Source organism: Nicotiana tabacum, chromosome 11 (genome assembly GCF_000715075.1).
Source record: "Nicotiana tabacum cultivar K326 chromosome 11, ASM71507v2, whole genome shotgun sequence".
NCBI classification, from domain to species: Eukaryota; Viridiplantae; Streptophyta; class Magnoliopsida; order Solanales; family Solanaceae; genus Nicotiana; species Nicotiana tabacum.
Window position 1 is genome coordinate 48,414,158 of NC_134090.1, and position 15,763 is coordinate 48,429,920.

General features: G+C 36.9%; 1 protein-coding gene across 1 annotated transcript; it reads right to left on the reverse strand.

Annotated features, from left to right (window-relative positions):
* Window positions 1-908: 908 nt before the first annotated feature.
* On the reverse strand, window positions 909-6,420 carry LOC107778985 (uncharacterized). The gene is made up of 4 exons (XM_016599314.2): window positions 6,249-6,420; window positions 5,699-5,958; window positions 1,774-2,019; window positions 909-1,290 (listed from the first exon to the last, which is right to left on the reverse strand). The coding sequence occupies exons 2-4, from the start codon at window positions 5,927-5,929 to the stop codon at window positions 1,036-1,038; spliced, it is 732 nt and encodes a 243-aa protein (XP_016454800.1). The 5' UTR covers window positions 5,930-5,958; window positions 6,249-6,420; the 3' UTR covers window positions 909-1,035.
* Between the last annotated feature and the right edge of the window lie 9,343 nt (window positions 6,421-15,763).

Here is a 15,763-nt window from a genome sequence, read left to right on the forward strand (position 1 = left end):
AATTTTCTGCTGCTTTATTTTTCATCATAATGTCAAGTTGATTTACCACCTTCAGCAATGAAAAGTTTCGCTTGAACCCTTGGTGGTTGTTACTTTTTAGTGTCATTATTTATTTTTGGGCAAGATTGTTTTTGGTTGAAATGGAAAAAAAAAATTCTTTTCTTTATAAGTAAAAAGGGGAAAGTTCTCAATAGTTCAAAAGAACTCAACATAATTAGTTAATGAGAAATTACAATTTGACCTTTTATGGAACATATATACATCAAGAATATTGTTTATAAGAAAGTATGAAGCAAAATACGATCATATTACATATTTGCATAACTTAATCATTTCGCGTTCAACAACTAAGTCGGTCGAATATGCTTACTATTCATCAGTTTGAGCTTGCATTTTCTCCTTTAAAATTCATGTTACTCATGACAAACATATTTAATATTATTTATATTGTTTAAGAAATTTATATTAATTGACATGAAATACACGTGCTCCAGAAATTAGTAAAGAAATAAATGCAAATAATTATTGCGCTAGAAGTTTCTTGTAATATAGGAGGCATAACTTGATCTTGTTAAATGAAAATCAATTATGAGCTAAAATTTATTTACCCCGCCTATAACCGCCACCAAATTATGATCATAAAATTGAGATTTAATCAAGTCAAAGAACATTATAGCTGAAAGATGAGATAATGTTGGAGCTAAATCTTCCTATATGTTAAGCCAGCACTTTATACAAACCAATTCTTTTTTCTTTTAATTCCTAGTATTTTGTAACTAGAAAAGCACGCAACTTTTACCAGAAGAATAAGACGAACAAATTATTCAGAGGAACATAAACACGGGTCTCCCCAATCCTATTTGCAACAAAATAAGAGATAAATGATCTCTGAATCATACACGAACCCGAAATAAAAACACTTGAAATTTACTGATGAAGCAAAACTCCGAAGATTAAAATGACATTTGTGATTACAGCAGATTGTTTAAACTATTGCAAAACTTGAGAGATAGAAAAGGTTGAACGGTTTTGCTTTCAATAATAAGAACTCGATTCTAACCTCCTGAGAATGGTCCTATACTTTGCAGGGCTATCATACCAAGTAGTTGTATTAATAATTTCACTTTCCAACCAATATGGATCTTCTTTCTTCTCAGTCAGGCTGCTGAAGTAGCTTTCCCACCGTGCAATTGTGCGCCCTAGACGAATACTCTTTTGCCTTAGAAAGATAAACTTGAGAATGTCCTTTGTGAACACATTGATCTCCTCGCCTTCAATTATGTAGATGTACTGAAATGAAGTACAACTTTAAAGTCAAGAGTAAGCAAACTACATGTAACAGTTAACAACTTGCTTCGTGTGCTATTACTACTACAAGCAGACACTTGTGGTTGGTTTAAAACCCTTTCAAGACATTTTCTTTATTTGAAGCATTCCACTCCCATCAGATGAGAGATCTGGCCGAAGATCTATCAAAGGCTAAACATAAAAAAAACACATGATTATCATAGGCTGTTCCTCTTTATTCAGTCGGTCACGCTACAACTCTAGCTGGTCCATGACTTACCAGAAATGGTTTAGACAAAAAGGTATTTAGTTAAGTTAGAATAAGTTTTGGATAAGCCAACAACATAACAAATCACTAGCTAAGTTGACCTGCAAGGATTGCCTTTTAGGGTAACACCACCAGAGGAAAATAAACAGTGAGCTCCTTTAGTACACATATATCTGTGCACAAAATATCGATGAGAGATAGAGAGACAGGACAATTACCAAAAATATGAAGCCCATAGTTGCCAAGACAGCCTGTACTAGCTCATCCAAGATCCCAGAAATACCTTCATCTGGCTCACCAGAACCGTCACTGCCTCCACCACCGCCACCACCTGGGCGATCGCCACCCCCATCTCCGCCTTCATAATATTCTTGTTTTTTAATCTGTTGCTTCAATAAATCCTCAACTGACGGTTCCTTCTTCAAATTTCCCATGGCTTTTTCAAGAGCTTTCCAAGGAGAAGCCTGGTCAGAGAGTAGTGCCAACTGAGGTGTTATCTTCTCATATGTTAAACATCCATAAGCTTATTTTGCTCGACTCATGATTTTCAACAGAATGTTAAGAGCTACTTTATACTCATGTTTTATGCAGTTTTATGGGAAAGAAAACCAGCTAAAGATGCATATGCTGTGTGCGTTCAAGGAGATAAGAGTCATCTGTTGTTAGCTTTAAAATTGCAGCACAATATATCTACTCCGCAAGGATAAATGACGAGCTGAAACAATTCACACAACACATTGTAACAAGAAACAGATTTCTTTTGAAAAAATAAGGAGAAGAAAAAATGTGAGATGATCAAATGGGAAGCAGATTATATACGCTCCCTGTGCAAATTCAAACACCCAAATAAAACAAAATAAGAGGAAAAAATAGACTAAACCTTAAAAGACAACTTTATAAGAAATGTTAAGATTTTCTTAAAGCAACTAAAAATAATACACCATAACTTATAAGTTATGGGCACATGACATGTGCAACATATTGGATAGATAACCTAAACAATGTTGGGTGCCAACTAGCATTCTGTACATGAAAGGTCGTATCATCAGCAAAGGGTTGCCCACTCCTTAACCTACCTTATTTTGTGAGAGACAAGACAACTGTCAAGCTGATACCAAGTAATTGGCGACTTAATAAAGCAGCTCCATTAGGTCATATAGCCGATCCGACTAGTTTGGGTTTCAGGCATTGCTTTCGTTGCTGTTGTAGTAAGCCGCATTGCAAGATACTACACTATGACATTACCGAGGAATAGGTAGAAAAAGGGTTAGGCAATTAAAAGGGTTGAAAGAGGCATTGTCTTCTTTCACCTTTCTCCTAGATTATTTTTAACTGTCTTCATCGTTTTTAGATTCCATGCTATGGAAAACAAAAGCAATAAAGATGAGTAATTACGTAGAAATAAGAAGAAAATGAGAATAACCATATACTAGAGGATTATGTTTAGCAGATCTGGGAGTCACAACTGGCCAGTTGATGTTTCTTGATACACACAAGGAAGTAGAGCCGTCATGCTTGGCCCGTGAGGCCGGCCCAACCCCACCCGTTACTTGGGTAGGGGTGGGCTAAGGTTATAGTAGCCCATTTAGAACTGAGGCTTCTAAGCACAACCATAATCAGCCCGCCGGCCCTTGAGGCTGGGCCGAGGCCAGCCTGTTAGGCCTAGTAGAAATAATTAATATATTTCAGAAAAAGGTAAAAGGAAAATAGTAAAATGTACTTAGAACCAAGGCTAAATGCAATCAGTAGCCTACAACCAATGTTATCTTTTGCTTTCGTTCGTTTTTCTTTAATTGTGTTTCTTCCTGCACTTGTATTCCTAGATTTTGATTACACAGAAACTTGTAGGTAATTTAATGTGCCTAATCATCTCATCCTTAGAATATCCTGTGTCAAAAACTATTCTATTCTTTCTGGTCTCACAGGCCTGGAATCTCTAGTTTCCAAAGGATAGTGGTTAGGGAATTCTGATCTTAGTCTATACGCACGATAAAAGTGCATATCATTGCGATGTTGCAGAGTCAGTTTAACATTTTTGCATATTTCATCTACTTTATTTAATCAATGAAACGGTAGAAATGTGAGCCTTTCTTGATAGCCATAACAAAAAGGTAACCATAAATTTATGACAATCATCCTCTGAGAAATCTATACTCTCTCGCTATCTCAACTATCAAAAAAGACCTGAAAAGGTGCATGCAGCAGCAAGCGGTAATGATTATATTGGACATGTTTTATAACTTTTAAAAAATAAATAAACTGAAGGTCCAATCTGGCCCGCAGCCCACTTAGGGCTGGACTGGCATTTTTAAGGCCCTTTCAAATGAAAGACTGGCCCGTCTTAGCCCGTCAAAATTCATAGCCCGTGAGGGTCAGGCCATTTTGATAGCTCTACTAGGAAGCAACCAAGAAGCCTGACAATGGAAAACGTTCCATAGTAAAACTGGTCAGTGGTCATGTGCATGGAATATAAAGGTTGTGTGCCTTCCTGAATGCAGGCTATCAATATATGTAGAAAACCCTCAGCGTTCTTAGACGAACCTCATTATTTCTCAGTCAAGACTCACGATAACTAAGAGTCCAACTGAGGCCTATACTAAGATGCATGCAATAGTGGCCTTGCAATTACTCCTATCTTAGACCCACAAGTTTTAGAGTTCCCTCCTCATTTCACAGCCAAGGGCCATGATGGCATGATCGGAGAGAGCACGTCTGGGGTCCACACTACATAAGTATACGTAAGAATATGCAAGAACGCCTTGCACTTATCTTAGTTAAATTGATAGCTTTACACCCAAATGATCCTAGATTATGAATAGGAAATAAAGGAAAGCAAATATTACGGGCAGAACCTACACCCCATCTCTTTCATCAAAGGCGGATATAAGATTTAAATTCTATGGGTTTAAATTTTTATATTCTTATCGTTGAACCCATAGAATTTTTCAATTTATGGATTCATATCTACTATTTGTCGCAATTTTAGTAAATTTTAACACATAAATTTATGCTCTGCAATGAAAGTTATGAGTTAGTTGAACGCGTTGTCAGAAGGCTAGATCCGCCACTGTATTTCATCTTGGAGTGGTATCCTAGAGGTGTATGCTGTTTTGGGGCATCTCCTTCCCTTTCTTGTGATAAGTAACTACGTAAGTACGCGGCTTTGGAGAATCTCAAAGTAAAACAAAAACCAAACCATATATAACCGTTCCTTCAGAATAAAATTGAAACCATTGTATCTAGTGGGAAACCTTCCTTCTGGATGGATTAGTTTGTGGGTGGTTTCGATAATTTTACATAAACTAGAATATTTTAATTAATTAGTCATATTTCCCTTGTCCTTATCAGCAGTTTGAAGCTTGTCGTTTGATGCTTGTGGAGAACCGACGAAGGAAATGATCCCACTATGTCTCGCTGTTAGCATGTGGCAACCACCGCCCTCACCATGGGAGCAACTTACTTTAATTTCCCTTTTACCTATGTGCTCAAATAACTGGAACTCTCTTTTTGTGTTTTTTTACTAATAAAATAAACCTAAACTTGTCTTAGTGAGCTTGCTCGCATGGCCTGACCCAAGCCCAAATGAAAAATGAGGGTTCGGGTAGGGTGATAATTTGAGTGAAACTAGTCAATTAATGATGAATCTACACAATCAATAGAAGAAAAACAAATCCATATAAGCGATACCAACTCCTTACTGGTATTTGCTTAGTCATGTCTGTAAGCTTATATTAGATCTAGTGTTTGCTAGGGGTCATTTAATCTTGAACGAGATTTTCTTATTAAAAAAATGAAAAGAACTTCATATTCTATGAATCCAAATTATGGGATATTGGAATAAAATTAGTCGAAATGGAGAGAGATGGATATGAAAATTCATATGGTTGACCCTAACTCGCTTGAGATTGAGGCATAGTTATTTTTGTTTACAAATAAAACAAACCTAAGCATTTCATAAGTTTGAAAATAACAAACTCAACCAGTAAAAGAAACCATCAATCTGTTGTGACTTGCTTTGGTTTATTTTGGAGAATTTGGGTGGTTTCATGGTTTCTTTGTTCACCGCTAGTTATTCCCTCCGAGTAAATATATAAAAATTAATCGACACACATACAAATGAATGATCTTCCAGAAGAGTATTACCTCATTGTCATTGCTTGCCTTCCCCTTGCCACCAAATAAGCATACAGTTCTGCAAAGCTGCGGTCTGTATACACCTACTTTCGCATTAAGGGAGATTTTCGGGAGTCTTGTGCCCAGATAAGTTGAAGATAGTGTCGTCAGTTTTGAAGTCCTTTTTGGAGCAGTGAGTGATGGAAAGGAAGCATTGAAATCGCAGGCAGGATGACAACTGTTTATGCGAACGCAGCTCATCTCATCAAATAACCAGTCACTTACAAGACCTAATCACATCATTCAAAACAGTAGCTTCAGCAAATAAATCTGCATTTTCTTCCCTACATTTAATGATTTAATAGAAGCAATGCTTCATGCCAAAAAAAAAATTTACCTAATTCAATCCTATATGTCAAAACCCTAAACACTACTTTGAGTCCTGAGCTTGTCAAACCTTAAATTATTGAAGATGTTACATACTTCCGCAAATTGTAGTTTTGAATTCGAACTTTTGTAATCAGAATCTCAGAGCAAGAAGTAAAAGACTGAATCTTAAGGAGGAGAATGTAGAGTTTACCGGAGAATTGGACGCCGGCGGGCGAAGTGAACAGAGATAGAACCACCGGAGTTAACTTCGGTAACAGAGATTAATAAGATAACGTGGAGTTACTATCAGTGCATCCTACCTACAAAAAGAGGGTGTTTGGGTGGATTTTTGACTTATCAATTTGGTTTTGGTTAAATAAAAAATGTTTTTAAGTCAAAAGATGCTAAATTATACTACTAAATAGAAGCATATGGACTCTTTTTCCTTGCATTTTTTGGACTAATTTGAAACTTTTTTATGCGAGTTTGATTTTGTAGTGTAGTATTATTTAGTTTATGATGAATGATGATTTCCTACAAGAGTAATAAATAATAAAAGAGATCTCTAAATAAAACATAAAAATTTACATAAGCTCATTTTTTTCTAATTGTAAATGCTTAGAAGATCATTTCATACTCTTGGATATTCAAAATAGTCGATTAATTAAATTTATATGTCTATTTATCTTAAGTGTTTAGTAAATTATATACAATAAATTATTCTTTTAGAAAAAAGTACAATTAAAAAAAAGGATAAAACGGATGTCAAATTTGGCTTTGAGAAAAAAAGATCACAGTAACCTTGTAAATTAAAAGAAAGACTAACCTTGTAAATTAGGGCTCAAAGGCTTGAATCAATTTTATGAGTATCAAAACCCTAGTTACACAATAAACACATAAAACCGAGCATCATCAGATTAGAAACATCGAAAATTCAGAAACAAAACAACAAATGAAACAACAAATGAAGAAACTTTTAAAGAGAAACAAAATCAAAACAATTACTAAAAGGAAAATTTGAAACAAAAAAAGGGGCTGCGGGAAACTTGACGTCAATTCAGTTTCCTGTTGAAACAGTGAGGATCTAAATTAGAGATTAGGTGTTTACAGATTGGAAAATGTTATGAAAATAAGTGATTTTTCTTTTTAGACCATCTTCGACCCAACATCAATTTTAACACCAAATACCATTTTAGTATAATAGCATGTTTGGCCAAGCTTCTTTTCGGCCAAAAATTTTATTTATTTATTTTTTTTTTGCCAAAAGCACTTTTGGCCAAAAAGTAAGGTGTTTGGCCAAGCTTTTGAAAGGAAAAAAGTGCTTTTGAGGAGAAGCAGAAATAAGTAGTTTCTCTCCAAAAGCATTTTTTTAGAAGCACTTTTGAGAAAATACACTTATAAGCAGTTTTTTAAAGCTTGGCCAAACACTAATTGCTGCTCAGAAGTGTTTTTCAAACTAATTAGTCAAACACAAATTGCTTCTCACCAAAAGTATTTTTGAGAAAAGCACTTTTGAAGAAAAGTACTTCTCAAAATAAGCTGATTTTTGCAGCTTGGTCATACGGGCTATAAGATTTGGTGTTTTTTGCTCCAACTCAACACCATCTCTTACACCATCTTGGTGTGCGAATAGTGTTACATCCAATTTGGTGTAACGCTATTTATCAACACTATTATTATTCACTATTATTTTAATATTATCATTTATTATATAACACTTTTAATTTAACATATTATAATTTTATATAATATCTTTATAATATTAATGTTATTTTAATTTTGGTGTATAATTTTTATAAATTAATTTTCGTATATTTTAAGTTAATTTTATTATAAGAAAGGATTGTATAAAAATATATATCCATCAAAAAAATAAAAAGTGCAAAACTAAAATATAATATGTTGCTAATAAATAACACAATGTTCATTGATTATCATAAAAATAAATATTTAGTGACATTAATGTTTTAGACTCATCACATTTATTTTCTAATATTGCTAAAGGTATTGCTCTTCCCGCCCATTATGTTATTCAATGAAAAGAATATGATGTGGGTTATTATTTATTCGACGGTATATATCCAAAATGGTCTACACTATTGTGCAAACTATTTGTGTGCCACATTCTCAAAAGAAGAAATATTTCGCGATGAAACAAGAATCGTGTCGAAAAGATATTGAACGTGCATTCGGAGTTTTGCAATCTCGTTTTGCAATTATTGCAGGGCTGTCACGTTTTTGGAGGAAAGAAGTGCTCTATGATATATTAATTACATGTATTATACTGCACAATATGATAATCGAGGATGAACGTGATCTTAATGCACCAATTCAAGATGCTTGGGAAGGTCCAACTCCAACAGTAGAAATGGTAGCAGATGAAAATTATCAATTTGAACAATTTTTAGCTCGACACAAAAAAATTAAGGATAAAGATGCTCATTTTGCACTCGTAATGCTTTAATATAGCATTTATGGGAGCAACATACTAATCTTGTAAGTTGAATATTTATGTAAAAATTAAACTAAATTTTACCATAATGTAATATTTATTTAATTATATCTCATCAGTGATTGTATTTTTATTTGAATTATACATTAATATGTATAATGTATAATATTTGCTTGTAATGTATATTATTTAAAAATTAAAGGTATAAAATAATTTTATATTAAATGGTTATATAAGAAAGAAATATGAATTATATGGGATAAATATGTAAAAAAGAAAAAAGAAAGGATTTGTTTTATAAAGAAAATAATATAATATAGAAGAGAAAGAAGAATATAAAAAAAAATATTATTTTTTGGTGTAAAAAATGATGTAATGGGCTGGAGTTACTTTGCACTATTTTGATGTTTATACCATTTTTTAAAATAAAAAAAATGGTGCAAAGGTTGCGGATGGCCTTAGGGCTATTGTTTGAGTGTACCTCGAAGAATAAAGGAGAGAAAAATTGTGCGTGACGATTGACGAGTGGACGGCAAAAAAAGATTGAGATCAACTGTCTAATATTCCTATATTACCGTTACTTTTTTACCAAATTACTGTTAGACGGACCTTTTCATCAATGGACTCGCCACTCTTGGGCCATTAATTTTTCTTCTTTCCATTAGATATAAATAGTCCTGTTGGAACCAATTCGCAATGCTAACTAACAACTATTATTTTTGGACAACACATTTGCATGATCGGCTAAAAATAATACTAACATTCGCTAGTCAAATATACAAAAATAACAACAACAACAACAGACCCAACATAATTCTACATAATGGAATTTGGGGAAGGAAGTATGTATGCAGCCTTACCCCTATCTTATGGAGATGGAGAGGTTGTTTCTAATAGACTCTCAGCTCAGAAAAGTATAAGCACCACATTAAAGAAGAGGAAAACAAGAATCACAACAGTGAAAAGCCATGTAAAAGCAACATAAATAACAACTAAATAATCAGGAGATCGTAATGAAAGAAATGACAGGTAGTCATAGAAATCTAATGCCAACAGAATAATAAAGTATGTGATAATACTACCGGTATGATAGGGAGAACACTAAACTAACTACCCTAATCTTTGACCTCTACACCTTCCTATCAAGGGTCATGTCCTCGGTCAGCTGAAGTTGCGCCATGTCTTGTCTAATCACCTCACCCTAATTCTTCTTCGGCCTTCCTCTACTCTCCTTAGGCCTTCCAATGTCAACCTTTCATACCTCCTGACCAGAGCGTCTGTGCTTCGCCTCCTCACATGTCCAAACCATCTAAGCCTCGCTTCCCGCGTCATGTCCTCAATTGGGGTCACACCCACGTTGTTTCGAATAACTTCATTCCTAATCCTATCTAATCTTGTGTGCCCGCACATCCATCTCAACATCCTCATCTCTGGTACTTTCATCCTCTGGACATGGGAGCTCTTGACTGGCTAACATTCAGCCCCATACAATATAGACGGCCTGACTACCGCCTTGTAGGACTTACTTTTGAGTTTTATTGGGACTTTTTTATCACACAAGACACCAGAAGAAAGTCTCAATTTCATCTATCCTGCCTCAATATGATGTGTGACAAAAATATATATTGATTATGTATAAAATATATATATTGCCGGCTATTATTTTTGGTAGCGACCATCCAATATAATTTTTTCATTATTTTTAATTGCAACATAGGAGGAAGAGGAATGTTGTAATTAATCTCAGCCTTTAAATGTTTTTATGGACAGGTGGCTCCAATCTAGATACCTATTGAAAAATATTGAAGACGTTAATGGATTTAACATAAGTATTTGAATTGTGCTAGGCACATAATTGACGGAAATTTTTTAGACGTGATCTAGCAAAAAATTTAAACAACCTGAAATTATAAAGATAAAATCTATGTTGATTTCAAACTCCTAAACACTACGAATCATAAATATAATGTTGTTTTCTTTAATATAGAGTTATCAGTCTCCCAGAAATAGAAAAATAATTCAAAACTATACATCCTAGAATTCTAAAATGCATATTAATGCTTCCTTCATTTTAAATTTCCCTTGTAATTAGGTTTTCGCAAATCATTTTATAGCTTATAAAAGGATGAAATGATTATTATACATTTTAATGATGAGCTTCAACTTATGGCACTACGTTCCCTCACTTTTTTCCTTCCAGCAATTGCTTAAGTGTTAAACAACCAAAAAGATCAAGATTCTTAGGTATTTCAAATCATAAATTAGTAGGACAGGTCGCGAATATATTAAAGGGCACCCTGATGCACTAAGTTCCCTATATACGCGGGGTCTGGGGAAGGGCCGGACCACATGGATCTAGTGTATGCAGTCTTACCCTGTATTTCTGCAAGAGGTCGTTTCTACCGCTCAAACCCGTGACCTCCTCCTAGTTACATGACAACAACTTTATCAGTTACGCCAAAGCTCCCCTTCAAATTACCAGTTCGAGTCGTGGATACATTTGACCGATTCATTTAGTTATCAAATGTAGTTGCCATGGAAATTCTTTATTGATTACATAGACCACTGATCACGCCCAACTATGCCTTATAAAAAGGACAAAGCTGTCGCTGCAAATATATTCCGGTTAACAAGTTCGGAATCGAATCCCACATGGAATTAACCTATCAATCACAACCATTGGACTCACAGAAATTCACGTATTCAATCTTCAAAGATATTTGATTAACAAATTGGGTGTTTATTAACTAAATATTTCGTAATAAAAATGCAGAAATTAAGAACTAGCTATAAACAGGTTGTAAGCAAGAATAGGAATGGTCTAAGGTTCTGATTTCCCCTCATTTCGAATTCCTTTCCGCTATGGTTGCTATAAATTTGCCCAAGTCTTCTCTATCGATCATGAGCACTCTGACTGTCGTAACTCTCTCCCGAGTAATTACAACAATATACTAGACATATTGTCCTAAATTACGCTAGCTGGCCTTAGTTACAGCTCACTTGGATCGTACCCAAGGTTTCGTTATCCCTAATCCCACCTTTAAACCATTCGTATTGATCCCTCATATACGTTAGGAGTGGTGTTGTTCAACCACTACCTAATATGCACTCTCTCCTGAGTACTACATACTAAATAGGCACAGCCGATTGAGGGCCCTTCAATCAACAACAATCATAATATAGTTGAACGAACAGAGAAAATACTATGGCAAATCTATATTAACATAACAAGAAATTCATCTTCCAGGAGGTTCCATCAAAACCCTTGTCACAACCCTAAACCCATACTCGGTCGTGATGGCGCCTCTCGTGAAGACAAGGACACCCGACACACTCCCAATTCATTTTAAGCAATTAAAATAATACAAATTAAGTCTTTAACATAACCATAATCCCAAAATAAGGTGAAACAGTACAATTGCGGAATAGACATAGCCCGATATCGGGGTGTCACCAATCATGAGCATCTACTAACTGATTAAAAATAGGAAGGGTCTACATAGTCTATTACAGAACTAAAACAAGAGAAAATAAGATAGAGGAAGAAGCACTGGACTGCGAACGTCGAGCAGCTACCTAGTGAATCTTCGAATCCACCTGAGCTGGAAGAATCAACACTCGCTAGCGGGACCTAAAGCGCCTGAATCTGCACACATGGTGCAGGGAGTAAAGTGAGCACTCCAACTCAGTGAGTAATAACAATAAATGAAGACTGAGCAATAAGAAATCACGTAAAAGCACATCAACATGCTATAAAGAAGCAGTATAAAACCAGTAAAAGCAATGAAATAGTGAAAACATATAAAGACACCTTAGTTCAGAATAAACTTCTTTAAAACACCTTTTTTGACAATTAAACAATTGAAGGGAAAACAGCTAGAATAGATAAACACATAAAATTCGCCCCTCGGGCACAATGTCAACAGAATCCGCCCCTCGGGCAATATCATGGAACAACACCAGCCCCTCGGGTTATATCTCATATCACAATGGGTATGCGCTCACTGGGGGTGTACAGACTCCGAGAGGGGCCTCTTACGGCCCAAGCGCAATATCAAGACATCTCATGGCATAATCAATAGGTTCTCGGCCTCATATCAACAAGGCATCTCGTGGCGTACAATCTCAGGCCCTCGGCCTCATAATCATAAACCAGTGTATCCTCACAACATAGCCCTCGACCTTACTCAGTCAGAATCTCATAAGCCACTCGGGCAACAGTAAAACATGATGCTCAGCCCAAATTATCATTTAAAATATCATTTAATGTGTTAAAACAGAGTAAACATGGTTGAGTTATGAAAACAGTAGAATATAGCATGACTGAGTACAAGTATAAAGTCAAAACAATGAGAAAATATCAGTAAAAATCCCCTAAGGGTCCAAATAGTTGGCATGAGGCCCAAATATGGCATTCAACCCAAAACATGATGATAGCAAACATTTTTCAATCAAATACGCAATAAAACAGTCATTCGGGATGGACTGAGTCACAATCCCCAACGGTGCATGGCTCCACGCTCATCATCTAGCATGTGTGTCACCTCAATATAGCACAACGATGTGGAATCCAGGGTTTCATACCCCCAGGACAACATTTAAAATCATTACTCACCTCAATCCGGTCCAAACCCTAGCCCGCAACGCCTTTGCCCCTCGAATCAGCCTCAACTCGCGTCGAATCTATCCAAAATTAGAATCACGACATCAAAATATGCTAAGGGAACGAAGCCCATGCAAAAACAATCAATTTACAACATAAAGCCCGAAATTAACCAAAACTCGACCCCCGGGCCCACGTCTCGGAATTCGATAAAATTTACATCAATAGATTCCTTATCTCCCCACGAGTTCATAGTTTCCCAATTTTCAACCCTTGATTTCCATAATTACAGCTCTAATCCATGAAATAATACCATAGAAACGAGTTTTAGGTTCAACAACCTTACCTCAACAAAGCTCCCTTGAATTCCCTCTTCAAAATCTCCCAAAAAGCTCCAAAACCGACTTAGAAATGGTGGAATAACCCAAAAATTCGTATTTATACCTTTTGGCCCAGGCATTTCGCGCCTGCGGTCCAGATACCGCTTCTGCGGTCCACTTCTGTGGTCCAAGACGCCACATCTACGGTCCTCACTTAAGTGTCCAAAACCCGCATCTGCGATGCGTTACCTGCACTTGCGCCATCACAGGTGTGGTTCCTCAACCGCTTCTGCGGTTCCTACCTTCCTAGGCTCTTTTCGCTTCTGCGAATCCAAACTCGCTTCTTCGAAACCGCACCTGCGGTCCCCTAGCCGCAGGTGCGGTTATGACAACAATGGAACATCTTCAGCTGCCAAAACCAACTTTCAAACTTTCCGCCAACCATCCGAAATCACCCCGAGGCCCCCGGGACCTCAACCAAAAGCACAAACAAGCACATATCACCATCCAAACTTATACCATTCTTCGAAACACCTCAAACAACATCGAATCAACCAAATTACATCGAATTCAAGCCTAAGGTTTCAAAATCTTCCGAATTACGCTTTTGATCAAAAAATCTACCAAACCATGTCTGAATGACTTGAAATTTTGCACACACATCCCAAATGACACAACGGACCTACTGCAACTTCTAAAATTCCATTCTGGCCCCTATATCAAAATCTCACCTATCAACCGGAAAACGCCAAAATTCCAATTTCGCCAATTCAAGCCTAAATCTACTCTGGACCTCCAAATCACATTCCGATCACGCTTCTAAGTCTCAAATCACCTCCTGAAGCTATCCGAACCACCAGAACTCACATCCGAGCCCTCTAACACATAAGTCAACATCCGATTGACTTTTCCAACTTAAGCTTCCTCAAAAGAGACTAAGTGTCTCAAACCTTACCAAGACCTTTCCGAACCCGAGCGAACCAACCCGATCATACATAGAACCGATAAACAAAGTAATAAGAAGCAGAAATGGGGGAAACGGAGCGGTAACTCATGAGACGACTGGCGGGTCGTCACATCCTCCCCCTCTTAAACAAACATTCATCCTTGAATGAGTTAAGAAACATACCCCGAAACCTCAAACATGTGAGGATATCAGCCTTCTCCACGGGCCAACCTCTCCATTGCACTTTCATTGAAGCTATATCCTTTGATCTCAACTTTCGAACCTGACGCCCCAAAATAGTTACTGGCTCTACATTATAAGACAAATCATCATCTAACTGAACCGTGATGAAATCCAGAATATGAGACGGATCCCTAATATACTTCCGGAGCATAGAAACATGAAATATTGGATGCACACTCGACAAGTTGGGTGGCAAAGCAAGCTCATAAGCCACCTCCCCAATCCTCCGAAGCACCTCAAAAATCCTAATGAACCGAGGACTCAATTTACCCTTCTTCCCAAATCTCATAACACCCTTCATGGGCGAAACCTTCAACAGAACCTTCTCACCAACCATGTAGGACATATCTCGAACCTTCATGTCAGCATAACTTTTTTGTCTCGATTGCGCTGTGCGAAGCCTCTCCTGAATCACCTTCACCTTTTCTAAAGCACCCTGTACCAAGTCTGTCCCCAATAGCCTAGCCTCACCTGGCTCAAACCAACCAACTAGAGATCTACACCATACAAAGCCTCATATGGAGCCATCTGAATACTTGACTGGTAGCTGTTGTTATAAGCAAACTCTGCAAGCAATAGAAACTGATCACATGACCCTCCGAAATCAATGACACAAGCATGCAACATGTCCTCCAATATCTGAATAGTGCGCTTGGGCTGCCCGTCCATCTGAGGGTGAAAAGCTATACTCAACTGAACCTGAGTACCCAACTCTCGCTGCACAGACCTCCAAAACTGCAAAGTAAACTGAGTGCCCCTATCTAAAATGATGGAAACTGGGATACCATGCAAATGAACAATCTCCCGGATATAGATCTCTGCCAACCACTCTGAAAAATAAGTAGTACACACAGGAATGAAGTGCACGGACTTGGCCACAATCACCCAAATAGCATCGAACTTCTTCAAAGTCTGTGAGAGCCCAACTACAAATTCCATGGTATCCGCTCCCACTTCCACTCTGGAATATCCATTTGCTGAAGCAATCTCTGGCATCATCGTGCTGAACTCTATCCTTAAGGACAAGCAAATGCGGATCATCATACTGGCGCTCTCTGATGCGATCATATAAGGAAGACCGAGAAATCACACAAGCCAATACCCGATTGGGCTCCGAGATATCCAACCTCACGAACCGATTAGCCAAGGCATGAACATCAAC

Bases quoted from the DNA above. Each gene is read 5' to 3' on its own strand.
- LOC107778985 (XM_016599314.2), bottom strand. From the start codon at position 5,929: ATGAGCTGCGTTCGCATAAACAGTTGTCATCCTGCCTGCGATTTCAAT. The intron at 2,020-5,698 runs GTAATACTCTTC...CTCTCTGACCAG, and splicing joins AGGCAAGCAATGACAATGAG to GCTTCTCCTTGGAAAGCTCT. The intron at 1,291-1,773 runs GTAATTGTCCTG...ACTTCATTTCAG, and splicing joins CTATGGGCTTCATATTTTTG to TACATCTACATAATTGAAGG.